This window comes from Desmodus rotundus, chromosome 7 (genome assembly GCF_022682495.2).
Source record: "Desmodus rotundus isolate HL8 chromosome 7, HLdesRot8A.1, whole genome shotgun sequence".
NCBI lineage: Eukaryota > Metazoa > Chordata > Mammalia > Chiroptera > Phyllostomidae > Desmodus > Desmodus rotundus.
This window is the reverse complement of record NC_071393.1, coordinates 15,890,272-15,917,966: the sequence shown is the minus strand read 5'-3', so window position 1 is coordinate 15,917,966 and position 27,695 is coordinate 15,890,272. Positions and strand designations below refer to the sequence as shown.

The window sequence follows — 27,695 nt, the reverse complement described above, 5'->3', positions numbered from 1 at the left end:
CTTGGTCAGATGATACTTTAATCAGCTGGAAATATAAAACCTGCCTTAGGAGACTCTCAGGGGCCACATGTGGAACACAGGAGAGAGCCGAGGCACAGCACTTAGGGCCTAGGGAGAAACGACAGGCCGAGCAGGAGGTCAGCGATGGCTGAAGAATCCTTGAGGATGGTTATACTTAAACGGCTTCATCCTGCTGGGACCACTGAAGAAACAGAAGGGAGATCAGTTAATACCACGCCCTTTGGGCCGACAGCATAAACTATGGTTATCCACACAACACTGAATAGCTGTTAGGGGAAAAAAGGAACATGCGAGACTGCAGAACAATATGTAAGGTATGATAGCATTTTTGTGAAGATGTCTCTATATTCCTGCAATTGCGTGAACACAGGCCCGGCAGGGTCCTCACCGACCAAGCGCACTTCTGGGGACAGGGCTTGGGCACCCTCGCTTTTTAGTGTTTTTACACAACTCTTCATTGATGTTTCTATGTTTAACAACAAACATGGTTTCGTGCTATAATTTAAAAAAATAAAGAAAAAAAAATTAAAAACCTCCTTTGCAGGAGATTCTCAGGCAGTGGGAGTCTGAAGCCAGGGGATGAAGAGAACCTGCACTAAATGCCTACCTCTTAGACACTATTTCTACAGTTTTATAGATTTTACAGATGAAAAAACAGGTGCAGGGAGTTAAACTATCTGCCCAACATTATGCAGCCAGAAGGGAGCAGAGCCCAAATTCAAAACCGGGACTGATGCCAAGGCCTCCACCTCCTGAAGCTTGGGGGCTTCAGCTGTATCATCCTGGGCCCCCAAGCAAAACTTCACACAGGACCCTCCTCCACACTCCGCAGTAACTGACGTCCAGGTAGAGGGCCTCCTGCATTCATCTATGACTGACGTTCAGTGGGAACCTCTGGTACCACCTGTGATCTTGGTCTGAGTAAGGGAAGGTGCGAGGGAGTGTGTGCCAGGGACTGTACAGATGAGGGGAGAAAAAAGGTTTTAATTCTCGGCAGGGCACCACTTACCTAAGTGCGGGCTCATTCTGCCTGCACTGTGCTTGGCACTTTACACCTGCCTCTGGCTTAGTTTCATCCTCCCTGAATTTCACCACACCCGAAGCGAATGCTGTCTTACCAACGAGGAATCTGAAGCCCAAAGGGACTAAGTATGGACCCTAATCACACAGGTAGGAGCAGCAATTTGAACCTAAGTCTTTCTGGCCTCAAAGCTTTCGCTCATAACCATGATGTCATATACCTGCCAATACCAGAAGGGCACTGTCATCGGGTAAATCTAAGCATACAGCTGAACCCACAGTCTGACTGTACCCACCCAGCCTCTATAAACTTTTTGTGCTGAATGTTGGGACTGACTATGCTAAATAAAATTTGTTGCATTTAAAAACAACAACAACAACAAAACCAGCCCCTTGGCCTGATCCCAATGGTCAGCTGGACTTCAGGCCAAGAACCTCGCATCTCACCAGTCATAGAGTTAAATAGATCTGAGTGGCCAAAGAAGCACCTTCCCAGAATTCCCTCAGAGGAGCTCAGGTTAGGTGACATACAGGGCACTTCACAACACGGGTCTTTTGGGAACCATTAGATAACAGAAAATAAGCAGTGGCCACGTGAGAGATGCCACCCTCGAAATGTGCTGGAGCAGGCTGGGCGGGTGGGAAGAGCTGAGGTCGCACACCGACCCACTAGGGAGAGCAAGTCCTAGAAGGCACCAACATCCAGCCACCAGCTCCAGCTCCAGCAGCCACACTGGGGTTAGAACTGGTTATTATCAGATAGCACCACAGGTGAGGCAGGACGGAGGTGCCAGACAGTGGCCAGGGGGTGCTGGGGACAGCTTCCCTGGGCTGGACTGGCTGTCTGAGAAGGTGAGGAGCAGGTAAGGCACCTCTCGGCCTGACAGGGAACAGGGGGATGTCCGGATTGGAAACAAAAGATAGCCCTTCCCCCTCCCCAGGCACCATCCCTCTCCAAGCCATTGTTCAGAACGGAAGGGCTGCCTGAGCAATGTGAACTCTGGAGTTTGGGAACGGACTCTAAAAACTGGAGTTAGGGGATGAGAGGGACAGAGAGGACCCCGAAGAGAAAGGAAAAGTAGCTAGAAGTGCTGTGAAAGCAGACACGCTGAACACCAAGCTATCAGGACCTGTTAGCATTTCCTGGGTCTATGCTAGGAACCATTCTGGTAGCTTTACATGAATTATCTCTAATTTATCATGAGCTAGAAGGCAGTATTTCTGATTCAGTTTTTAGGCAACAGGCTCAGAGCTGAGCTGAAGTGACTGCCACGGTCACACAGCCGGTGAGCAGCAAAATAGAGACATGCACTTGTGTTTGTCTTGTTCAGAGCCGGCTCCTTCTGCAAAGCCCGGCCACCTAAAGCTGGTCCTCACAGATGAGTGAGCACCCTAGGAAGGGTGTAGCAGACTCTGCGGACCTGTAGAGGTGCACATGGTTTAATAAGCTTAGTTGGACAGTAGAGCAAGTAAAATTCAGCCAAATTCTTTTAGTTCATGGTCCAGTGCTGCTCACTCAGTGGGTAGCCCCACTTTGGGGGTGTTTGTAAAGAACAATTGGACCACCCTGGTAGGAAACACTGTGGGAAAGTTTCAGGAAGGAGGCAGCAAGCTCTCCGAGGAAATCCAGCAGTAGGACCTTAATTTCCTCTGTGAACAGAGAGAAGTGAATCTAGGAAGAGGTACGCCCTCTATGCCAGGCTCTGATCTCTGCTCCAAGTCCTCGTGAGAGGCAGGACTGAAGGTCCCTGGCATTCTCGCCCTTCCCCTCACCGGAAAAGCCGCAGACACATCTTCTCCTGGGGGAATTCCTTGGGCCCCTCCACGCTGTCGTCGTGGCTCTCGGTCTCCAGGTAGACGTCCAGCAGCACACAGAGGCGCTGCAGCTGGTTGGTCAAGAGCTGGTGGCCAGGCCGGGGGCCACACAGCTCCGTGTAGCACACGTTGACCTCACTCTCCATGGCCTGCAGGGTGGGAAGGCCAGAAACTCAGCACGACCTTCCGACTGGTGAGCCTGGCAGCTCCACAAGAACTGCGGCCGGGCCTCTGCAGGAGCTGGCCCACGCCCCATCAGCAGGCCAGGCTGCCCTGAGGCTCCCCGACCTCAAAACAATGGGGTCTTCCTGATTCTGACCCATTACTTTCCCTGCCTTGCACACACACAGCCCAGATGACAGAGGTGTGGAGAGAAGGAATCTTGAGATGTGATCCAGTTCACAACGGGGTAGGGTTCAACACGTGCTCCACAGCCTGAAGCCCACCACGGAATCAGATCAATGGGCATAATGATAATAAACAGCTGCAATGACCTCACGCATCATCTCATTCCAGCAATTCTATGCTTCTGAGTTAATTCTCATTTTCACAGAAGCCCAACCACCTGTCAAGGCAGGCATTTATATTACCCCTATTTTATAAATGGGGTGAAACCTGTGGGCCCAAAGTAGAAAACTGGTTGAGATGGGTCTAGGCTCCTTCCTCTCCTACACCATGCAGTGTCCAGTAAATCTGGCAGCCCCTCTGTTCTAGGGATTATGCCAGTGCCCAAGTTCTCAGCTGTGGCAGGTTCAGCCAAGCCCACCTCCCCAAAGAGGCTCTTCCTGCTCCTCCCGTCACCCCCAGCAAGGCCTTACCCGAATATTGTCATCGTTGCTGTTGGTTTTTTCCCCCTTCCAGTTCAGGCAGAGCTGGAAAATGGGTGGGATGGAGGAGTAGCCAGGGTTTAGCACCACTGCAGCCTGGAGTTTGGCTGGGAAGGGAGGGAAAGGAGGACAAATCAGTGCTGAGACCCAGCTTGCCAGCCACGTACCATCCCCACTAGACCCCTCGTGCTAGCTCCGATGCCTCATTAATCCCAGTGCGTCAGAGCACATTCTGGTACCGAACCGACTTCCATTTGTTCTGGAATCTCCGAGTGTAATCGCCAGGTTGTAGAACGGAATGTCTGTGACATTGGCCCTTCCAAGGAGACAGAGGTATGTCTAGAGTCTAGGTATGTCTAGGGCTCCCCAGAGTCTAGTCCACATTAGGTTTGCCTAAGACTTCTGTTTGCTCCTTTGACCTAAGTCTGTTTTAAACGGCATTTCTTTATTTGCCAGCAAGTTAAGGATTTTCCCATGTAAAGGCTTACTATCTGCTTTTTTTTTTTCAATATTATGTATTAGCTATTACCTCAGTCAAATCTATCTTCTTTATTCTGTTCCTTTTATTTTTAGGTATTTTGTCATGTGAAACTTGCTAAAGCCAACATTATTGAGTACTTACTCTATTTCCAAGCACTGAGCTAGGTCCTTTATGCACTTTATTTCTTCCTACAATGATTCTGAGATGGGCATCGTCATTATCACCCCATCGTACATATGAAGAAACTCAGGCTGCGACAGAAACTTCCTTTAGATCAAACAGGTGCAGTTCTGCACTGACCAGAACTGCCTGATGTCGCAGCCTTGTTCATAGTCACCAAACGAAATATTTGCATTTTTAAAATACTCATTTTCTTCTCTCGTGAATGTCTGCCATTTTCAGTAGGATGACATTTATCCTCTCCATTCATCCTCTGGGCTAAGCATCCATTCTTTTTTCAGGATTTATGAGACAGGAAAACAAGAAGTCTTTGACACACCAGTAATTCAAGTAGCAGTGGGCAGGAGTGCAGGTTGATAGTTCTTCCCTGACGACCACAAAACATTCAGTCTAAAGTGATTCCTTTCTCCACGGTTGTTGCCTCTGTCACACAGCCTGCATACGTTTCTGGACTGATCTCTGTTCTCCAAGTTTCTGTTTTAATCCATACGACGTAAACTTTTCAATATGATCGTTGTACGACTTAAGGATTAAATATGCATTTGGGCTTGCTGCCACTTACTCATTTAAATTTCACCCAAATTTTTCAAATTCTACAATACTGCTGATGAAAATTAATTATGACACCCATTCTGTGTATGAACCTAGAATACTTATTATCTTGCCAGGCTCTCATCTACTCAGCCAGGAAGCAGAGGTGAAGTGAAGTCTTCCAATGATTTCCCACCCTTGGGACTTTGTAAACTTCTTGGACTGCATATTTTGTGCCCTTTCAAAATAGTACCCGATGGTGCTTTGGGATGAGGTAGAAGAATATTTTAAAAGAAGACAGGATGAAAAGCAAACGCGCAAATTCCAAACAGTAGTCATTTACCATGAGGGAGTGCATGAAGTGGAGTTAGGGGCCTCAGCTGTATCTGAAATACTTAATTTCCTCAGGATATTTTTATTTTTAAAAAGCATTTTATTTAGTTATTTTCAGAGAGAGAGGAAAGGAGAGAGAGAAACATCGATCAGCTGCCTCTCACGTGGCCCAAGGCCCGCAACCCAGGCATGTGCCCTGACTGGGAATCAAACCAACAACCCTTTGGTCTGCAGGCCAGTGCTCAATCCACTGAGCCACACCAGCCAGGGCTCCTCAGAATATTCTTTTTCTTTTTTCCCCCTCAGAATATTTTTAAACACACACATACATACATACACAAATGAGAGAGAAAGGGAGAAATTGAGGTAAAGAAACTCTAACATCAAAGAGTAAAACCTTTCCTTACATTTCTTACACTGTCTTAAAACTACAGACCAGTTCCTCGACTCTGTGGCCACCCTACCAAGCCCCAGGGCTCAGATTCTGCGGTCAGCACCAGGCCTGCCGAGGCTGGAGCTGCACAATAGCACCGCAGGGAGTATCGGGGTGGCTCCAGCACAAAGTCCTAGCGAATCAGATGCCAGGACACCTGCGAGGAATCACAGTTTTTGGTGCCTCCAAGATGAGTGCAGAAACTGCAGAGAGGGAGGGGGGTCCTGCCATCCTACACGTCACAACCCAACAGGGACATGTCAGCCCTTCTGCGAGGAGGGGAAGAACACGGAAAGCCAGGGGCTAAGAGCTCAGGGGCAGGGGTCAGACTGGGTTTGAGACTAAGTCTTCACTCCCTCATTCATAAAACGGGAACCACCACCCCTAGGACTGTCATGAGAATGCAGTGAAATAAAGCACACATGTGACTGAGTCGCAGAACAAATCCTCAATGACGATGGCTCTCGCCATTCATCACAAAGTCCCTGCAGCAGGATTCCAGACCTCTCGCTTTCTTTGGGCAACCACCACCAATGCTGTATTCTCAGCCACTCCCCTTGCCTAGCACCGCGGTTATCCGCAGAACCAATAAGTTACCTGTGCCCCTTTCCACGAGTGCCATGTAGTAGAGATTGGTGTCCCCAGCCAGTCCAGCCTCCACAATGTCTTTGGTGAAATGAAGCTCCTAGAAATGACCATGGACAAGGCGTGAACTGCTGGCTCCTCAACTCCAGCCTCCTGCCCTTCTGATGGAGGGGCAGGCGCCGAAAGGAGACATGGGCCTGTAGTTGTCAGGAGAGCAACCACGACCTGTCACTCCTCTACCTACCATGTAATCCTCATGGGCAATTGTCACCCACTTCACCAGGCGAGAGACAACCTTTGCAGGGAAGAGGTACTGGCAGTCGCTGGTGACTGGTATAATGCCGTGTTCTAAAAGAGAGCAACACAGGTGGTGTCATAGGTAGACATCAGGTGCCATAATTAGGTGACTAGCATCCTCTGGGGTGTTCAGATGGCCCTGCAAGATGTCCAGGTATACCTGGCACTCAGTAGGTGTCCAGGTCAACATGGGCCAGGAATGTAGGCATAGCAACCTGACCTTCACCCAGGGCTATGTGCTTGTGGCCACACTGAGCGCCAGCATTCACGGTGCTTTCTCCTTAAGCGAATGATGGTCAGCAAAACAAGAACCCCCTGGCAGCCAAAACCAGTGACAGTGCCTCTGCAGCAGCAACTGTTAATTAGATCAAATAGCCCAGAGGGCTGTGTTTTCACAGCTGACCTTGATGGAGGAAATGACTGAGATGTTCTGTGTCAGTTCCTCTAAGGGAAAAAGGCTGCATAACTGCTCCAGCATAAATTCCTGCTGGCATTTCAATAAGCAAATATGCCAACACAGTAAATGCTGTCCAGGATGACAATCATCCAACCTTGAGACAAAACCAAGTCAGCAATGCAATACCGGTGGGGAGAAAGGCCCGATGGACAAGCGATGCTGCCCCGGACAGCTCAGGGTCCACACGGAGCGCAAGAGCTGAAGCAGGGGGCAGGGTCTCTACAGGGGCCCAAGGAAGCCAATGTCTTTCCTGACCGTGACTCCTAGATCAGAAAGACCATAAGCCTCACGACCCCACAAGGGCCTTGTACATGGTAAGCCCTTGACAAGTATTTACTGAATCAATAAATGAAAAAGAAGCCGCCATATGGCCACCACCTTGGTTTACAGCTCATCAGAATCACTGGAGGCTTATGGAAAACACAGGGGCTCAGCCTTACCCTGGAGGGTGTTAGCTCAGAAGGTCTCAGGGAAGGAAAGAGGGGTGGATCTCTGGACGGCTGTATTCAGACAAGCTGAAGGTAAGCTCCGCGAACCATGAATTGGACTCGTACAAAGTACCTGCAGAATGCACACCGAAGTCTGATGTGCACTAACAGGACGAGCTGCTCCTGATCAACTTGTGTCACCAGAAGACTTTGGGCCTCCTCTGTGAGCTGGGACTGCCCTGATGGCCCCGAGGGGAGCTCAGATCTGTTTGGGTGGGCCTGCAGATATCTCCAGGGGCCCTGCCAACACCTCTGCTCAGCAACAGCCAGAAATCCAGCCCTCTTTGATTTGTTGTCAGGATTTAAGACATCTGTGTGAAGGGCTAAGTTTTTTTGTCCCTGTGTGGCTCTCAAGCCACAGCCCTAACCACGAGCTTACCCAGGGATGCAAACTGTTTGTGGAGGGCCAGGCGGGACTGCACCCTGGTCTTCAGCAGTTTCATGGTGGTCTCCATGTGGCTGGCGCTCAGCGAGTGGTCAGCAATCACAGTTTGCTGTGGATGACAGTAAGCGGCACACCTGAATGCACCCCGTCCCTTCCTCCAGGCGCTGCCTCTTTCCTAGGACCTTCCTGCTTGCCTGTGGCAGCCAAGATTACTCATGCCCTGAGGTGGGCACCTTACAGGAAAGGTAGGGGTTACCTGCTGTGACAGACCAGATGCTCAGTCCCAGCAGGAACGACACAAGCTGCTGAGTTCCTAAGGGGCTGTGGCCAGCTCCTAAGAGAAGGAAAGCTTGCTAAGGTGCCAGATCCCCTGGGGTTCTGATTACACTTCATTTCTGGCCTCTCTGAACATAAGACAACGGGGGAACAGAGCCTGGAGCTGTGCTATACCCAGAGCAAGAACCCAAGTTACTTTGATCTAGAGGGTGTCTCTTCTCAGGGAGAAGGCAAAGGTACCTAAATACCTGTAGGGCTTGGACATTTTAGTGTCCTGAGTAGAGGGAGGACAGATCACACTTCTGAAGGAAAGTGCTCTGCTAATTAAAGCCCGCCCCCCCAAGGCCATCAGAACCTTTCTAGAGTGTAAATGGGTAGAGGGGAGGTAGAGCTCTACAGCTAAGAAGACTGATCAGTGTACACACCTGGGGATGCTCTTTGGGGAAGTGGAGGCCACCCAGCTTCTGTACCCACAAATAGGGGTGACCTAGCTCAAGTACGTAGTCTCTCAAAGTCAGGATGCTGCATAAAAGAATAAAATGATTTTGTAAGTCCTTTCCGCAACGGTCCCAGGATATAGCCTTCCTCCCGTCCACCCCAAACAGGCCGGTCCCGCAGGCTCAGCCATGCTTACAGCAGGCTGCCAGCATAGCCCCTTGACCCCATTGGCTCCCTGCTGTCACTTCCATCTTTCCCACGTTCACTTTTCTTTTTCTCCTGACAGCCCTCACCCGGTAAGCACACCTCAATAAAAAGGCATTGATTGTACTTGATCTCCTTACCAATTTCCCAAATATTTAAAATGTTTTTAATTTTCAGAGAATTAAAATGTTAAACATCTTTATTATATCATGTGTTCTTACCACGTTCCCCAAGTTTTGATCCACCCCTTCCCACCCATCCATGACCTCCATTTGCCTCATAAGCAGGAAAGGTCATTGTTGCCTTCTCTCAATACAGCATTGTCTCTTGCCCCATGGCCCCCTGCCCTCTGAGAGGCCGCTGGCCTTGCCAGGTCTCCAGCCCTGGGCTTGAGCCACCAGAGAAACTCAGAAGCAGAGAGGCTGAAAGAGGAGGAAGCACTGCTGACTCACCCAACTTTATCAAACTGGTACTGATTGGCTGGGTTCGGAGTTTTCTTCCCATGATCCCCAGGATACAAGCAGCTCAGGACTGAGTCAGGAGACAGCAAGTCACTGGAAAGGCAGAAGCCTGCAGTGAGAATGCTGTCCAACACGGTGTCTTGGGGCAGATGTGGGCATTTGGGGACGGTAGTGCCACCTCCCACTAATGATCAATGCCACCATTTATTGAATGCTTCCTGTGCGTCAGACCCTTTACACACTTGAGGTCATTGGATCTTCACAACCCCATGAGACAGGGAGTATTATCATCTTCATCTTATAGAAGAGAAACTCAAGGTTTTAAAAGATATGGCTTGTCCCAAATCACACTGCTCGTAAGTGCTAGAGCTGGGATTTGCACTGTCTTATCAAAGGCAGTTGTACTCTTAACCACCAAATTATGAAAATAAAACAAAACACAGTAACAACAACAAAACCCCTGCCCCTTCAAGACTTATATGGTGCCCAGGGCCTTACCTAAGGGGAGCAAAGCCCTATGATACTGGAAAGGGAAATAGTCATAATTTTTATAGGAGCAGAAAGATTCCTTACTACCCTAGAAAGGAATATGCAGCTGTGGTGTTGTATTACTTGACCAAATTTCATGCTACTCACAAGAAAGATCCCCTTTACATCCCCAGAAAAGGACATTATCACATGCCCTGGAGACAAGGTGACCCAGCTGTAAGCAGATAGGCAGCGATGTCACTGCCACCTACCTGGAATAGTTAGGGCACAGCCTGTAATTAGATGTAACAGGCAGAGAAGAGACCGAGTGGTAGGGGAGGATAATGGAGTAATCTGATCACAAAGGACAATAGGACAGAGCCTATTCTTTCCCAGAACCAGCACAGGTTCTCCATTAACACGGGAACAGCATCAGCAGCAACTCGGGCAGAAGGGCGACCCTGCCCCTCTGAGCTCCCAGCATGCCTTCGGGACTTAGTACCAGGGCAGTGGCAGCTTTGGGCTCTTCTCTGTTCCGTCTCTCCCAGAGTCCCTCTGCCTCCCCTCCCCCCAGGGTCTGCCCCCTTCTTTGCCTCATGTGAAAAATGGGCTAGAAAATAAATAAGAATTGCCAGTCTTTGGGCCAACATCTAGTGACTATTACCAACAGAATGAATTAACCAAAATAAAACAGAACAGCTAAAACCGCACATGATAAGGGTTTCTAACTGACAAAACTTGATGTCATAATAATCAAATCTTGACAAAACTTACATCTGTAATACGTGTCTTAAGACAAATGAATTTAGTAAAAACAGACATACAAGGGGAAACTACATATAGTCATAAAAATACACCACCAAAACACAAAAAGAAAAACTATTCAAGTAGTCAAATCTTTGTTATAAAATTTTAACAGAAAAAGGATTTTAAAAACCTTGGTAAAATAATAATGGAAAATGATTAAAAATAGTTTAATGGCTTAATGAAAAAATAATGAATTAAAAAGCCCCAATGAGATCATTCTGGAAAATAATTTCTTGAGGCAAATTCAGCCAGGCTGGCATAATTCTGATGCAAATGTTTGTATTAAAAACACTAATTCCCCAATGAATGAATAGATCCTGACAAGAGTTGTCCACATTCCGGATGTCACAAAAGTAGAGACCCCGGGTCTCCTGATGGAAGCACCGAAGAACATCTATGACACAGTGCTGCCTCCTGCCCCCTCCAAAAAAATCAGAATGGAATTTTATCAAGCCTCTAAATCTAACTACAATTTACATGAAACACTCGGGGAAGGAGGAACCCATATAAAACTGTACTGCAGGAATGCAATCATCAAAATTTAATTCTGGGGGAGACCTACGGTACACGCAAACACACCTTCTCAACAATCAAAAGATGGCAAAGACACCCAGAAGAAAAGATGCTCGGAAGAAGCTTCACCCCATTGCAACATACAGACCTCATAGAGATGCTGACTCAAAACCCAAACTGTAAAAACCAAACCAAACAACTAACAAAAAAACACTTATGCGAAAACCAGGGAAATTTGAACTCTGACTGGCTATTGGGTGAGATTAAGGCATTAGCATAAAACAGTAATTATATTGAAGAATAAAAAAGGAGACAGATACATAACACCATACATCAGGCTGGTGTCTCCAGGGGCCAGAGCAGCCTGTACTTGAGCAAGGGAATCTGGAGCAGCAGGCCCAGGGCTTCCATGGCCATATGCCCCCTGGACCTCAGTTTCTCCATTTGCACAATAGGGAGACAAGCTAAACACCTGAAAGCCCATAAAGATCTTATCCTGGTTTCGGACTGGTCTCCTTCTGTGTCTCCTCCCTCTCTGGGGGCCAGGGCCCACATGGCAATGACAGTGATGTAGCAGAGTGGTGGACAGGCCTCAGTGTCTCGCCTTGTAGAGCTACTGTGAGAGCTAAACAAGTTGATAAGGATAAACACAGCTGTCCTTTACAAAGTGCTTCCCCTATGCTAAGCACTTGACCTTACTCTTCACAAGCTCCCTAGAAGGGGATGTTATAATTGACAACCACGGAATGAGGAAACTCAGTAGCCAGGATATCTGGCTAAAGGTGGGCACAGAGCTGTAAGTGGCAGGCCTGGGACTCGCCGGAACTCATAACTAGTCTGCAGTACTGCCCCCATCACTGCACGCGCACAGCTTCGCGAGGAACTGAAGGTAAGCAGGCTTTGAGGCCAGCCTGCACCCGTTAGGACACCTGAGACGTGGGCGGCAGAGAGCTTGAGACAAGGAGGTCTGCCCCGGCCAGAGCTGCTCACTGAACCAAGAGCCCTGCCTGAGCAGTGTAACGGCGTGCTCTGAAGAAGCAAGCCCTGGGCTCCCTCTGCTGGGGTCCAGTGGGAACAGGGTCAATTTCACACAGAGTGTCCCTGGGTGGTCAAAACTCAAGCACGGGGACCAAGGCTATAGTCTGAAGGGGGCGTGACCTGGAAGTGCAGGGTGGAAAACCTGGGGACACCATTAGGCAGCCTTGAAAAGAGCCCTGCGCCATTAGGCGCCATACTTGTGCCTCCTTCAGCGGTCTTTCTACAGCTAATATGAGAGCTCAGTGGGACCAGGTAAGGGCAGGGGCAGGAGTGCCAGGGAAGGCCGGTGTTCTTGTATGTGAGGCTATTGCACCCGTAGGTCCTCTAGGTCCTCCTCCCTTCTTCCTGCTCCTGGAGGTGGAAGAAGACTGCCGTGATCAGGGCTACCTATGGGTGTCTGACCTATGGCTGTCAATACAGTGCCACTGCTTACCCTCTTCAAAAACCCCACAGGGCCCACCATGGTCCTGCTCCCACTGCCCAGGTAAGGACAAGCTGGGACTGAGCTGAGCTGTGAAGTGAAAATCCCAGCACCTTGGGACAGCAAGAGAAAATGCAAAGAGAGAGCGACCTAAATTGGTCAACCTGATATCTCCCAAATCTCACTGTTACATTCGCGCTCCTTTCACATCGGTTGTAAAAAGCTGGTATTGTCCCACCTACTCAATTTGCAACATGTTGTAGTCGCTTCTGTTATCTGCTGTGTAGGTGGACTTCACCAATTCAAGTTGGTGTGTGCTTTCTAAACGCCAGTTACGTTCCAGGAATTCCAGGCCAAGTGGACACGACAACAGAAGTCAAAGCAGCCGTGAGCCTCTCCGAGCCAGACGACAGAGAAACTGAGAGCTGCCCCCCGCCCCCGGCCCGCGCTCTGCAATGCGCGCTCAGTACCCTGCACTGATGGGGGTGATCAGCTCTGTGGCAGTTGTCACTTTTGCTTTTACTGTCATGATGTTGAGGTTCATAAGGTAGTAGAAAGTCAGGTGAAGCACACTGTCGTCTGGACAGAGAGAAAGAAAAAAATTTATGAGTTAAACATGACAGCAGAGTCAATAGTTTTATAAAAGAGAAAGTCAACAAGGCTTTAAGGTATTTTACCATAGCCCTGGCTGGTGTGGCTCAGTGGATTGCCAGCCTACGAACCATGGGGTCATCGGTTCGATTCCCAGTCCAGGGCACATGCCTGGGTTGCAGGCAAGGTCCCCAGTAGGGGGAGCTCAAGAGGCAACCACACAGTGATATTCCTCTCCCTCTCTCCTTCCCTTCCCTTCTCTCTAAAAATAGAATAAATAAAACCTTTAAAAAAAAAAAAGGTGGGAGGATAAGATCAAGTGATCACCAAGTGATTCCAGGTTAACAATGCCAGTAATAAGACACAAAGAGGGTGGGTGGAGTTGAAAGAGGGTGTAAGGGGGATAAATGGTAATGGAAAAAAAGAATTAACACAAAGGAATTTAAATAAATAGACACAATGATACTATGTACCCTCATATAACGTGACAATGAAGGCCACGCCTATGGTCTTCCTCCCCCAAATCCACAACCTCAGTTTAATCAGAAAAAATGCCAGACAAGCCCAAATTAAGAGTCTTCGTACACACTAAATAAACCTTGTCTTCAGAAGTGTCAAGGTCATAAAGGACAAGCAAGGACTGAGGAACACCACTGCCAGGAGGAGACTAAGGGGCATGATGACTATTTAAGTGCAATGTGAGATCCCGAATTGGATCTTGGAACAGGTAAAGGGCATTCCAGGAAACACCAGGGACATCTGAATAAATCCTGTAGTTTAGCTAATACTGTTGTACCAATAAAATTAACATAGGCTTTGATCATCGTACTGTGGTTAAATAACATGTTGAAATTAGGGGAAGCCGGGTGCAGAACCTATAAAAACTCTCTAGTGTCACTGCATCTCTTCTGGTCTAAAATTACCCCAAAACAAAAATTTTTTAGGGCAAAGAAAGGACTAGAGTGTAGAGTATATTTTCATTCGCGTTAAAGATAGGAGGAGGGGATAAATACAGACTTGCATAAAAACTTCTACATGCATGGATTATTTCTAGAAAATACACAAGAAACCTGTCACCACAGCTCCCTGGAGGTGAGAGCAAGGACCAGAGTCTGGGAATCTGGGCGAGAAAGACCCTCACATTTGACCGCCAACTCTCCCACTGCTGAATGCTTCACCACATGCTCCCTTATCCACACCAAAGCAATTTCAAAACATACATTCTCTGCAGAGCCCAAAGTCCAACTTATTAAATTAAGCGTGTTGGCAAATGACTCAAAACCTGCATACTCTTGCAATTTGATCTGTGTGTGACTTCTGTGTCTGTGGCATTTAAAATTCAGAAAGAGGTGCAGTTTTTCCAAGCATCTCTGTATATCTGTTGTTATGGTATGACATAGTGGAGAAAAAAACAAACACCATGCAAAACAATGAGGATAAACAGAGAAACACAAAACCAAAATCTGGTCTTGGGCAGAGGCCTCTGGCTTGCTGGACCCTGTGCACCTACAGCTGGCTGAACTCTTAAGTGCTCTGGGATCCCCAGAAAAAGTAGAGCCAGACCTTTGCACTTCAGGTCCAGCATGAGAGACAGCGGGTGCCGCTTCAGCATCTCCTTGCGCTTGTCATCCAACTGAACTCCCAGTGTGGGTCGCCGGCGTTTCTGGACAAAGGAAGGAATGGAGATGATGGGCACTGGTCAAGGGAATCTCTCCCTTCCTTCTCCCTACCGGCCAGGCCTCAGCACTGCTGCCTGGGACCTGATTCTTCAGCTCTTCAGCTGTCAGGCTCCCAGCAGCCCTTTCTTTCAAACCTTTCTTCTGCTTCTAGGAAGGATGGCACCTGCCAACTAGCAGGCCCCAGTGCAGCTGCTTGGCATGCCCACAAGAGGAAACGGCTCTCACCGTGGTCTGTTCCTCCTCAGCATCCGAGTCGCTCTCGTCATCTGCAGCCACAGAGAGAAGACACCTACAGTGGAGGGGGCTCCCAATGCTCCCTAAAGCACCTCAACCCATGGGGCATATAGGGACCCAGACTCTGTGTCATTTGTAAATGAACTTTTGAAGAATAAATAATATATTAATTTGCTGCTTTGTATTCAGATAGAAAACATGATGATGCAAGAGAAAAAAGAAATGACCTGTAATCCCACCACCCACCTTCTGAAGTGTTTTTTAACGTTTTCCTATGGACCACAAGCCCCCCACTGCTAGTGGTGGTGGCGGTGGCAATAACGGTAGTATAAGTAACAATAAAGCAGCTCATATAACCTGAGGGGTCGCTATGTGCCGATAATGATACTAAGGGCTTTTGCAGGCATGACCTTGTTTAATTCACATAATCACGCTACATGAGGTATTACTACCCTGTTTTGACAGGTGACTAAACTGAGGCTCGGAAATGTTAAAGAGCTTCCCAGGAATCAATGAGCTAGTGAGAGGCAGGGCTGAAATCCAAAGGCAGTGCTTTCCCTATCTATCCCTGAACACCAAGTCAACCTCCCCGTTAAACACAACTAGGACAGCTAATTTCCAAAGGATCAGCACTGCCCTTGGGTGGTGGCTTAGTGTCCCTGGGACCCATTACAGAAGACTTAGGGGAGGATCCTGATCGGCACATTACCTTGGGAGTCCTCGTGAGGCTTAAACAGGGCCTTGGCTTCATCCACACTGCCTTCGATTGCCACCGACAACGTCTTATCTGGGAGCAAGAAAAACTTTGTATGACATCTGCTGAGGGAAGGAGCTAAACTACACAAGAGGACCAGCTCTGGGACTGCATTTCTTCTGCCTCTGCCACAGCTCCTTACTGACTGGGGGTGGGAGGACAAAAGCCCTTTCTCTAGATGAAAATGAGCAAAGTAAGAAACTTAAAGTCTTTTTTGCATCATTTACTGAGAACAAAGAATCCAAAGTATAGATTCCTGGACAAGTATCACCTGAGACTAGTGGTGAATGCCTCTGTTTTCAGGCTTACACCAAGGTACAGAGATCCCAACCTAAGGCCTAAAGCTACATGGTACTCTTCTGCCAATGGTCTTAAAAGTTCTCATGCAGAAGCCCGTACCTGTCCACGTCCCAGACTAAGTGTTTATTCCCTACTCCACACTACACTAAGCACCTGGGTGGCACTGCCACATTTAACTGAGAGGCAGGACAGTGGGCAGAAACTTGGACCCTACAGTCCAGTCCGAGGTCTGAATTGCTATTCTGCCAATTCCCAAACATGTGACCTGGAGAGTTATGTCACAGCTCTGAGCCCCCGTTTCTGCATTTATGAAATCAGAATGGGACAAATGATAGCTGCCCAGTCGGATGGTGAGGTGAGGTTTATAATGAATGGGCTCATGCTTGTAATGGCTTGAAATTATATTTTACAAAACTTTAATCTTCACAACAACCCTATAAGAACAATACTATTATTATACACTGTAAACATTTACAGATGAGAAAATGAAGGCTCAGAGAAGTTTGATTCAGTAGCCAGGAAACATAAGGTAGGTCTATTCAACTTGTGCTCGGCATCACGCTCAGGTCTATTTAAGACCCTTTCTTTTCAACCTGACCTTGGCATCTCAAGTAAAAAGCTAAGAATCCTGTTCCATGCACCAGGCCTGACACCTCCCTGAGTGATGCCTGAGCTTGCCTTTGTGGGGCCCCATGGGTCTAGGGCTGGGAAATCAGACAGGCCACCCCTTCTCCTGCTCCATTTAAAAGAAAACAGAGGTTACAGATAGTCACAGAAGACTGAAATGATTTGCCCAACCGTACGAAGGAGAGATAGCAAACTTCCCCCCAGCAGCAGGCACTGGGAGAGTACTCCCAGGAGGCCAACCACTTTTCTCTCTGTGACAACCTGGCGTGACCCATCACACCGTACCCCAAATAAGCTGGCTGTGCTCATCAACCACTGGCAAACTTTTGAGTAGTTTACCCCTGAAATTCTACAGTAAAATGAGAATGGAAACAGGTTGGGGTTTAAAACACAAAAGAAAATTACTCACCCTGTCTAGGGGGCTGGGAAGATTTCATATGAGCTGATGATGGAAACAGAAAGGAGAACAAAGGGGAGGGAGAGGACCAGAAGGACCAGGAAGACATAAGAAGAGAGTAACGCGTCGGTGCCTATGGCTGGTAGGACAGGCATGCACTGGTGGGGGTGGGGAAGAAGAGTTTAGGTGCTGGGTGAAAGCTGCAGTAGGGCAAGAGGCAAGGTCTCCAAAAGCTTCTCAAGACCCTAGTGGAGCAAAGGGCTGCCTTTAGCTTAAGGAGGATACACCCTCTTACTGGGTAATTCACCGAAACGACACGCGGCCTGTTTGGAGCATGGAAAAGCCTAGGAAAGCTGACCGGGACCTGTGTTCACCAAGCCCCTTCCCTGAAGCAGAGCAAGAGGCGCCGATCTACCTGCCAAGTGTGCTTTGGGCTGCCTGCGCACTGCACCCAACAGCTGACCAGCCAGGCTCATTAAAGATTCAAAGCCATCCATTCTGAAATGCCCACCAGGTTAGTCCAGCCTCAGGCCAGCTAGTCAAAGCAGCCATGCTGGGCAATGCGGAGGGGAGGCAGCATTTGTCACCTGAGGGCTGTGGAGCAAGGCCTGGGAGCTTTCCTCGGCAGGCAGTGCTTCCAAATGACTCAGTCAGCCACACACAGCCTCTGCTCCCACAGCCCCTCTCCCTCACCTGGCCCCCGTACTTACCACAGGCCTGCCCATATGCAGTGGCCTGGACAAAGAGGACATAGAGGGGAGGCGGCAGGTGTCTGGCCGTCTCATATTGCTTGTGAGCCTGGTCGTAAGGCATGAACAGGTACTCCTGCACTGGGAGGGAAGCCTGCATGCAACAGAAGTAGGATTTTTATTTTTCCATTTTAGGCAATCTACCTATGAACATGTGGCTGCTTAGTCACCATCCATAGCTTTTTTTTATGAAAGTGATACGGGATAAGCTAACAGAACTAACAGGTAGATAAAAGGTCAATATAAAAAAATCAATTGTATTTCTTCATACAAGCAACAAACAGTAAGAAAATGAACTTAAGAAGATAACATTTCCAATAGCATCAAGAAAACATCAAACACCTAAGTATAAATAACTGAAGGTGCATAAACCTGTACACAAAGACCTGAGAAAGGAAAGATCTAAATGAACAGATATATGTCATGCTAATGGCCTGGAGGACTCAAATATTTTCCCCCAAGTGATCTAAAAATTCAATGCAATCCCAGTCTGAATTCCAGCAGGATTTTAGTCTGTGTGAAAACAGACTAGCTGATTCTAAACTTTTTATGTAAATACAAAGGTTCAAGAACATCCAATAATCCTGAAAAACGAAGCTGGAGCACTTACACTACTGAGCATCAAGATTTCTGCTAAAGCTACAGTAAATAAAACAGTGCGATACTGGTTCATAGATAGACGAACAGATCACGGCCAGTCCTACACACAGACATTTGACCTACGACAGAGTGACACTGCAGAACGATGGGGAAAGAACGGTCCTTTCGATAAATGAGTCAGTTGAATACCTACATGGGAAAAAAAGGTGAATCTGATCCTTACCTCACACCACATACAAAAGTCACTTCCAGGAAGATTATAGATCTAAGTGTGAAAGGTAAACCATAGAGCTTCTATAAGAAAACAAGAGAATATAATATCTCCGCGACATTGGGACAGAGAAATATTTCTTAAGTAGGATACAAAAGCACGAGCTGTAAGAACAATACTGATAATTAGATCATATTAAAATTAAGAACACTGCTCATTAAAAAATATTATGAGTGCAAAGTCACAGAATGGAAAAGATATCTGCAAAATATCAGAAAACATAAAAAACTCTAAACAATCCAACAGACAAATGGACCAAAGACCTGAATGGGCCCCTGACAAAAGCCAACAGACACACAAAAGGTGCTGTGCTCAACTGTCACTGGTCCAGGGAAAGGTAAATTAAAACCGTAAGCAATGCCCTCCGAAGTCACTACAATTAAGAATGACAATATCACCCTAACTGGTGTGACCCAGGTGGGAAGGTTGCTGGTTCGATTCCCGGTCAGGGCACACACCTGGCCTGGGCTGCGGGTTTGTCCTCAGCTGGGGCGCGTACATAAGGTAATGTTTCTCACCCTGTCTTTCTCCCTCCTTTCCCCTCTCTCTAAAAATAAATGAGAACTTTCATCAGTGCTGGAGGAAATTCCCATAAATCAGTACAATCATTTTAAAAACCTAAATATGTGCATAGCATATTTTTTTCACAGAAAAAATTAAGTACAACTAAAAGTTTCTGGTTTTCTTTCTTTCTGTCCTATTATGAAGTGCTACTGGGAATATTTCTGTTTTAACGATTCTAATTCTATGCCTATGTTGAAGGGAGGAAATGTAGATCTTGCCAAATCCCAGAAAAGAGAATTTATAATTTCTCTAGGGTCCTTTTGCAAAGTTCCTTCATATTAACCATTTACCCTGCTTCATAAAACTATAAGGATTTAGACTAAGTCTGGTTTCACAAAGCAAACAAAATCAGGTCACCTATATAGAAAGACGTTACATTTTACAGGCAAAGTGGGGACTTTTCCTCCTAAGGTACCTAATGGCTTTCGAATATGATTAAAGTCCTTTTCAGAGTGAGTAGATCTGAGGACCTGCCCCTGAGGTACTGTCAGGGGGAATCACACAGATATCCATAGAAGCACGCTTCAATGCCTGGAGTCTTCAGGGGCTGGTAAACACCATGTAGTTGGTAAACTAAGGAGTTTGCAAATGTGTTTTATCCAGGTGAGGCTCTGGGTGAAAAGAAAGGCCCCAAGTAAATGTGTGAACATGTTCCTGAGTCCACCCGAACAGCTTTTCTTCTACCCAGGACACAACCTGATCACGCCAGCTGGGTAGGACTTTAGCCAGGCCCATTCTCACTCTGCACATTAACACAGATTAGGGTAACAGACCTGGCAAAACCCAGAGGGAGACATGACTGTTGGCAACTCAGACCAGCAAGGCCTCACTGGTTCTTCAGTGAAGGCAAAAGGCTGAAGGGGTGGAGGTTTTGGGGGAGGCCCTCACCTGCATGATGCTGTTCAGGCGAGGCTGGAGGCTGCTCAGGTACTCCTTCTTCACCTCAATCTCCTTAAGGATCTTCTCCTTGTTGGACAAGCTCTCTCGGTACTTCTCCGCCAGCCTGTTGGAAAAGGGCCGAGCACTGACACTGGACGCTCTCCAGGGCTGTCCTGACATGCCTGTTCGCTGTCAGAACTCACCTAATAAGAGCAGTCTTCATGAACTCATGTTTACCTAGCACTTATTACGTGCCAGGTACTTTGAAGAACTCTTTTTAAGCATTATTGCATTTAATCCTTGTAAAAACACTGAAAGATAGTGTTTTCTTATCCCCAAAGGAGGAAATGAAGGATCAGGGAGGCAGGTAACTTGCCCAAGGTCATCCAGTTAAAAGCAAGCACAGAGCTGGGCTTTGAATCCGAGCCTGTCTGGCTCCAGAGGCCCTGTCCCTAACCTCTAGGGAATACCCGTTTTGTTGTTTGCTCCATTTCTTTTTTTCTTTTTATTTACTTTTATCCTCACCTGAGGACATGCTTAATGATTTTAAAGAGGGGAAGGGAGGAAGAGAGAGGAGGAGAAAAACATTGATGTGAGAGAGTAACACTAATCGGTTGCCTCTCATACGCGCCCAGACCAGGGACCTAACCTGCAACCCAGGCATGTGCCCTGACTGGGAATTGAACCTGCAACTTTTTGTTTATGGAACAATGCTCCAACCAACTGAGCCATACTGGCCAGCTTCTGGTCCATTTCTTGCCTCCAGTGGTGAGACCCAAACTTTCACAAATAGTGGACCTACCAGCTACAGGACTCAAATGAGGCCATCGAGTGGCTTGAATAGGGCAGACTAGGGATGGATTCCGGGACAGTGCCACAGGAATGCAACACTCACAGTTCGACCTGTGCCCAGGACACAGGGGAGCGCCAGGCCAGGCCTACCTGCTAAAAAACTGACACCAACTCCTTAGGAATCAGACTTAGTGCTTATTAAATTCAACACATGGACCAAATGCACAGAATATATTGTATAACAGAAAAAGGCAAGAGGTAAAAAAGCTGCTTCTCCAACAAAGAAAGGAGATGTGCCAGCCCAAAGCCCTAGAATTCTTGTATAAATATGAAAAGGAAAAAAGCCACCATAATGGAAGAGATGCAGCTATTAAAAGTCCAGAATTAAAAAAAAACAAACAAACACCACCCTCCATATTCTTAGAAAGACCTAGATTAAATTACACAGTACAGACCTTCTATTTACAATTGATAACTAAAAGCTCTGTATTAGTGTAGGAAAGTTTTCTATCTAAAGACATGCCTTGAAGCATTACTTATGATTGCAAAAAATGGAAACAACCTGGGAGTCCAATCCAAGAGGAATGATTATGAGAATTACAATTTTTCTGTATGTGGAATGTTGTACAACTTTCTAGAATAACGTTTACAAAGCCTTAAAATACCACTGGGATCCCTGGCCAGGTGGCTCAGTTGATTAGAGCTTCAGCCCGTACACCAAAAGGTTGCGGGTTCAATTCCTGGTCAGGGCACATGCCTAAATTGTGCATTCAATCCCTGGTGGGGGCACATACAGAAGGCAACTGATCCCATGTTTCTCTCTCACACTGATTTTTTTTTCCCCTCTTTCTGTCTCCCCCTTCACCCTTCCTCCTCTTTCTAAAATCAGTATACATATCCTTTTTTGAGGATTACAAAAAAACCACACAGGGATATATTCTTATAGGCAGGGGGAAAGACCGAAAAAGTGTTTAAGTCTCAGGTGTTAGGATTTTAAAAGAAAGATCACTCCAACTTTCTGTTAACAGTCATAGGCAATTCCAACCCCACTAGTGATGCGGTTGGCCAAATTTTAACTATCAGATGTGAATAAATCACAAAATGAGATTTGGTCTCAGAGACTATTCTGCTAGTTGTGCAGCAGATTGTGGGTCATAACAAAGTACTGTCCCCTGTGGTTTAAGCACTGTGTCTGCACAGGTTAACAAGGTCAAGAAGGAGGAAATACCACCTTTTCCGCTGCTCCAGCTCCCAATCCAGACGTGCAAGGGTTTGCTGGTGAGGGTCTCCCATGGTGATTTCAGCCTTGCTGATATCTGGAGGAGCCTCTCTATAAAACTCCTCTAAACTGACCAGATCGATTTCTTCATGCTTTGACCTACAGACAAAAATGAAGGTTAAGCTGCTGTTCCTAGGAACCCACATTGTGGCTTAAGCAGGCCCACAGTTCCTCCCCGTGTTCACCCGCTTAGCCCAGGTCTACAGCTACCCAGGGACATGGAATCCAGTCTTCTCAGCAAACGCTCACAGCAGATGTTTCAGCTGAAGAGAGATGGTTGGTGGCATGCCATAGGCTCCTTATCCATGCTGTCCAACCTTTTTATCCATGAATTAGCTAAAGACCTGGAAGGGATGCTTATCAAACTCCCAGATGTCTCCAAGATGAGCAAGAGAGCTTTTAGCTTAAAAAGTCAAATAAAAACACTATGGTCTAGGCCTAGACTGCCAGGTTAGAACCAGGAAATATCATTTAACAGAAATAAACATAAGGGTCTGCACTTAAGCTCCAAATGTTAACTGTATAAGCACAGGATGGGGAAGATCCAGCATGGCATACCACACGGGAATAAGATCGAGAGGCTTTAAATGCTGCATGTATAGTGACTCATGTGTATAAAGAAAAGAAACCCAACACTCTTTCCTGCATTAACATAGTGCACAGGCTGTGAATAAATGGTGGTGATAATAACAGCAGCTACCATACATTAAGCATCCAGTATATGTCATCCTCACCTGACTTATTCTCACAACTCTATAAAATGGGAATTTTTATCACCATTGTTCAAATGACATGGAAGCTGCCATAGTTAAGCAGTTTGCCCAAGGTCACACACAGCTAGTGTGTGGCAGAGCTGAGATTTGAATCCAGGCTGTATCACTCCAGCCACTGGCCTCTCCATGCGTCGGTTCCACTGGATTTTGGGTTTGTCAGCTTTCATCTGAGCAATGGTTACAGGTAGGGGCATGCATTCTTTTACTTCGTGTTTATACCTTTATTTTTAAATGGTTTAAGACTCACAGGATATTTTGAAAAGAATACTGAGCATTTATTTCCCCCATGTACCCTTCTCCTGGGTTCCTCCAATAATAATATCTAAACAGTACAAAGTCAAAACCAGGAAAGCAACAACTGTACAAGACTATTAACTCTGGTACCGACCTGATGTGGATTCCACCTCTATTAGTATTTAAGTATTATTATCTGATGAATTTGTGGCATAGATAAAGATGCCTCTCAAAAATCACCATCATCAGTATTAAATAAAAATACACTAGACCCAGTATCTGATGTGCTCACTCACCCCAAGTTTATTACAAATAAAACCTGCCTCCTTTCAGTTTGCACAACTGGGTCTGACCAAGCAAGAACACACTCCCTTCTCTTCTTCTGTCTACTCCTTCTTCCTTCTCATCTTTCAGCTTGGATTAGCCAAGAGGCATTAATTACGTTTTAAAAAGAACACTGCCAAACTCTAGTTCGTTCACCTGCAGGCAGCTAAGCAGTAAGAAATTCAGGTTCCAAAGAATAAAATTCACTTGCAAAAACGAACTGTTGGAACTTTAGAGATGGAAACTGGGCCAAAGGTTAAAGGGACATGACTGGAAGTGAGCTGCTTCCACGCAAGTGCTCAGGAATCAAACTGGTAATGAATGTAAAGGTCCCTATTGGGGAGAGACAGCTGATTTTACCAGGTACAGAGCTCAAAATTCAAAAGGGTCAGATAGGCTTCTGAGTTTCTTGGTGCAGCCTGAAACTGCTGCCAATTTTCCCACTCAAAGTAACCTTTACACACTTCTCCCAGGTCCTACAGTCTCCACAATCATCTGATTTCTTTTTTAAAAGACTAGCTCACACAGAGCTATGTAGAAAAAAGCAGTTACCAACGACCATCTTGCCAAAGCCCTGCCCTCCAAAACTCACTTAAACTCCAGGCATTTGGTGATCTCCTTCTGCAGGTGCATCACCTCATACAACAGGTTCTGGAGCTGCAGGTGATAGGCGTCTACTTTCTGCTTGGCCTGAAAAGAGGACAAGGCCAGAGGTGAGTGGGGCAAGTCGGGGTGGGGCAGGCTGGAGCACAGCAGCAGCAAACTCAGAAAAAGGGGTAAAGGAGATTGAGAAGGGGGTGGGGAGGAGGAGGGTTAAACCTCCCAACTCCTACCTCGTGGGTCTGATCCCTTCCTTTCTTCAACCTGATGTGGGCTAATCGGTTAAGCTTCTTCAGAGTCATGAAATGCACGCAGCTCTGGATCCTGCGATCTTCAATCTCAACTGCCTGCAGGCAAAGAAAAACTGGTAAACCTCAACAATGGGTGCTGGCGCGGCTTCCCTCCGCTCCAAAATAAAGACACTGGGAGGAGCTCAGAAGCACGAGAAGAGTCAGAGAGAAATGAAAGAACGACTGCACAAGGGAAATGCTTAAGGTTTCCAGGCCCAAAGACGCAATTTCTGCTTGGACCAAAGTACCAAGAATTGAACGTGGAGGAAGTGCAAAGAGTGCACGATAACATCCGGCCCCACGTGTCACACAGGGACCCTAATAACAGCAACAGCTGCCAAACAATTTGACCTCTATAAATAACATTACAGAAAAATTGAAACAAAAATAGCAGAATCAGAACTGTAAAGTTTGACTACAGTAAGAGAAAGGATATAATAGTCTCAACAGCCCTGGCTGCTGTGGCTCAGTGGGTGGAGCACCGGACTGCACACTGAGGCATCACCTGTTCAATTCCTGGTCACGGGCGCGTGCCCGGGTTGCAGGCCAGGTCCCAACTTGGGGGCGTGGGAGAGGCAGCCAATGAATGTTTCTCTCCCTCCCTTCCCCTCTCTCTAAAAAAAAAATAGTATCTTTAAAAAACTATAATCTTAACAATACTGGCCAGTATAAGCACAAATAAGTGAGATTCCTGGAAAAACATGGGTTGTTTTGTTTCGTTTTGAACTTATCCATCTAGTTTGTCGTCACTCCGTTTAGTTTCTCTGCCCAGAAGCCTGGTTGGTTCATTTAATATTAATAATTTCATTTTTGATCTCTTACGATTTACTTGTATATATCCACCCTTATAATAGCAAGGAAACTTAGATGTACCATCATTTCTCATCACCTAGCAAAATACTCAGTGCTTAATAAATATAATAGTTGGATGAATTATCAAATTACAGGTATGAAAGAAAAAATTATCCTGTACTTTCATTACTATAATTGGTGATTGGGTGGTGACGAGAAGTTCCAATAAATCCACAGACAAGTCTCCAGAGCCCCCAGGCTACAACCAACTATTCCCGGCTAAGAGAGGAGACCAAGATCAGGAAGGGCTCTGAGGTGCAAGCAGGCCCACCCATGCAGAACCACCAGGTCCATGTTTGTCCAGTCCAGTCCTTACCACATCCTTGCCCCCCCTGCTCTTCAGGTCCTGGATCTCAGCCATGAGTCTCTGCAACTCCTGGCACGTGTACTTGTACAGCTCATAGTCTCTTCCAGGGTCCCGCAGGTCCACCTCAGCCTCCTCGCTGTAGTATTTACCTTCCTGTGGAGGCAAGGATACAGGCCTTGGGGAGGGAGTCAAAGTCTCCCAGTTAGGACCAGGGATGTGGAGAGATATGGGCTGAGACCAGTAATAATGAAGCCCCAAATCAGGTCTCTAAAGGATCTATTCCTCAAATCAAAGGTGTTTTTTTTTTTTTGCTCCAAAATGGAAAATAATTCCTCTTCTGATTATAAAGTAATGCATGCTTAGTGACAGAGATTCAGAACATATAGAGGAGTATCAAAAAACAAAATGAAAAATTGCACCAGCACCAGCCTGTGAACCTAAGGGTTGCTGGTTCGATTCCCAGTCAAGGCACATGCCTGGGTTGTGGGCCAGGTCCTTGGTTGGGGGCATGCGAGAGGCAACCACACATTGATGTTTCTCCCTCTCTTTCTCCCTCCTTTCCCCCCTCTCTAAAAATAAATAAAATTAAAAAAAACAAAAGAAAAGAAAAATTGCCTGTAATTTCACCTCCCAGTCTGAAATAACTCCATTGTTGATACTGTGGACAAACACAAATTTTACTTTGTAACAAAAATGAGATTGTATTGTCCATGCTGTTCAGTGCAATTTTCCATCCCAACACATATCTCCATCAAAATGGTTGCATGATAGCCACACAGTCCACTATATAGATAAACCAGAATTAATATAACCAAATTCCTATAGAAGAGTGTTCAGATGGTCAAATTAAGCTTTAGTAGAGACTAAAATATCATAATTGGTCTTCTAGCCTTTGGAGCAAAGAGAACACATCTCTTTAATCGAGAATTAATAGTTAATAATACTGTATTGCACATTTGAAAGCTGCTAAGAGGGTAGATCTTAAAGTTCTCATTACAAGAAAATTTGTCACTATGTACGGTGACAGATGTTAACTAGACTTACTGTGGTGACCATTTCGCAATGTATCAAATATCGAATTGTTGTACACCTAAAATTAACATGCTATATGTAGTTATACTTCCATTAAAAAAAGAGTCAGAATCAATGCCCTCAGAAAGATAAGGCTCTTCATTACTCTGGATATCCTAACCTGAGGAAGGTATTGCTTTTTATTTAAAGTTAAGCTATATGTTTCTCTGTTCTAGTTTTAAAAACAAACAAAGAACATAACCAACCAAAGAATCAAAACAAGTAATAAATTACCTTGACAGATTCAAGGACAGAGAAATAGCAAAAGGAGATCCTGCTGACCACTTGAGCTCTCAGACCGCAGAAGAGGCTCTGTGGGCACGTGGTTCTGGTACTGTCTCTGTTCAGGCACTAATCATGTCTAATATAGGCTTGCTGGGTGTTGGGATGCTGCAGCTACCCCTGATGTGGATACTCGGACTTTGTAGAGCTAAGTGAATTCTGGGCAGCTTGTTAAACAGAGGTCCCCTGGGAAGTTGTCCCTGTGACCCTTAACTGCTACAAACCCACATCCAGGTGCCTGGCCATAAGCTGCAACTTCTCAGCAGAATGGCAGCCGTGGCTAATCTCACCTGCTCAGTGTCAGAACGACTGCGCTTCCCTTCGGCTGGAGCTCCATCACTGCGGATCACTTTGGGCTTCCGTTTTTTGCTTGATTCTGAGGACATGGTGGTTTGGTGAGGTCAGGAAGAAATAGCAGAGACCTGTTCAGGGGAGAAAGCTTTTGAGATTTTTCTAGAGGTGGAACTGGAGATTTTCCTGGAGTCATAATACTGAAGTTTAACTAGCAGTTCTGGTCACTTACGCTCTTGGTAACTAAGAACAGATTCAACCCTAAGCCTCAGTCAAATCCTCTGTAAAAAGGGGGAAGGGTCATCCCTCAGCCTGTCCAAAATGAACTCATCTTCTTCACCTCCACCCCCTTTAGAGGCCCCACCACCACACCACTGACCAAACTCCGCAGCCTGGCATATACGCACATTCCCAGTACTACTGATTGATCACCGTGTGCTAGACCTTGATCTGAGCACTTTATGGGAATGTTCTCA

The 27,695-nt window shown here is 46.4% G+C and overlaps 1 protein-coding gene across 3 annotated transcripts in view; it reads right to left on the bottom strand.

The window, feature by feature from the left end:
• Positions 1-27,695, bottom strand: part of THOC5 (THO complex subunit 5) — a 29,383-nt gene continuing 1,688 nt past the window's right edge. For 2 of the 3 annotated variants that reach the window (XM_024566876.3, XM_024566877.4), the window contains exons 3-22: positions 27,219-27,350; positions 25,585-25,728; positions 24,360-24,473; positions 24,119-24,216; positions 22,148-22,294; positions 20,134-20,248; positions 17,772-17,904; positions 17,074-17,106; positions 15,693-15,770; positions 14,975-15,015; positions 14,634-14,733; positions 12,950-13,058; positions 9,224-9,325; positions 8,555-8,651; positions 7,848-7,962; positions 6,471-6,574; positions 6,239-6,326; positions 3,675-3,790; positions 2,815-3,005; positions 1-202 (exon numbers count right to left, since the gene is read on the bottom strand). In XM_024566876.3, the coding sequence (XP_024422644.1) occupies positions 139-202; positions 2,815-3,005; positions 3,675-3,790; positions 6,239-6,326; positions 6,471-6,574; positions 7,848-7,962; positions 8,555-8,651; positions 9,224-9,325; positions 12,950-13,058; positions 14,634-14,733; positions 14,975-15,015; positions 15,693-15,770; positions 17,074-17,106; positions 17,772-17,904; positions 20,134-20,248; positions 22,148-22,294; positions 24,119-24,216; positions 24,360-24,473; positions 25,585-25,728; positions 27,219-27,314 (2,085 nt within the window). In that variant the 5' untranslated portion in view covers positions 27,315-27,350 and the 3' untranslated portion in view covers positions 1-138. The remainder of the gene's footprint in view (positions 203-2,814; positions 3,006-3,674; positions 3,791-6,238; positions 6,327-6,470; positions 6,575-7,847; positions 7,963-8,554; positions 8,652-9,223; positions 9,326-12,949; positions 13,059-14,633; positions 14,734-14,974; positions 15,016-15,692; positions 15,771-17,073; positions 17,107-17,771; positions 17,905-20,133; positions 20,249-22,147; positions 22,295-24,118; positions 24,217-24,359; positions 24,474-25,584; positions 25,729-27,218; positions 27,351-27,695) is intronic. The other variant, XM_024566878.3, reaches the window with a different exon arrangement.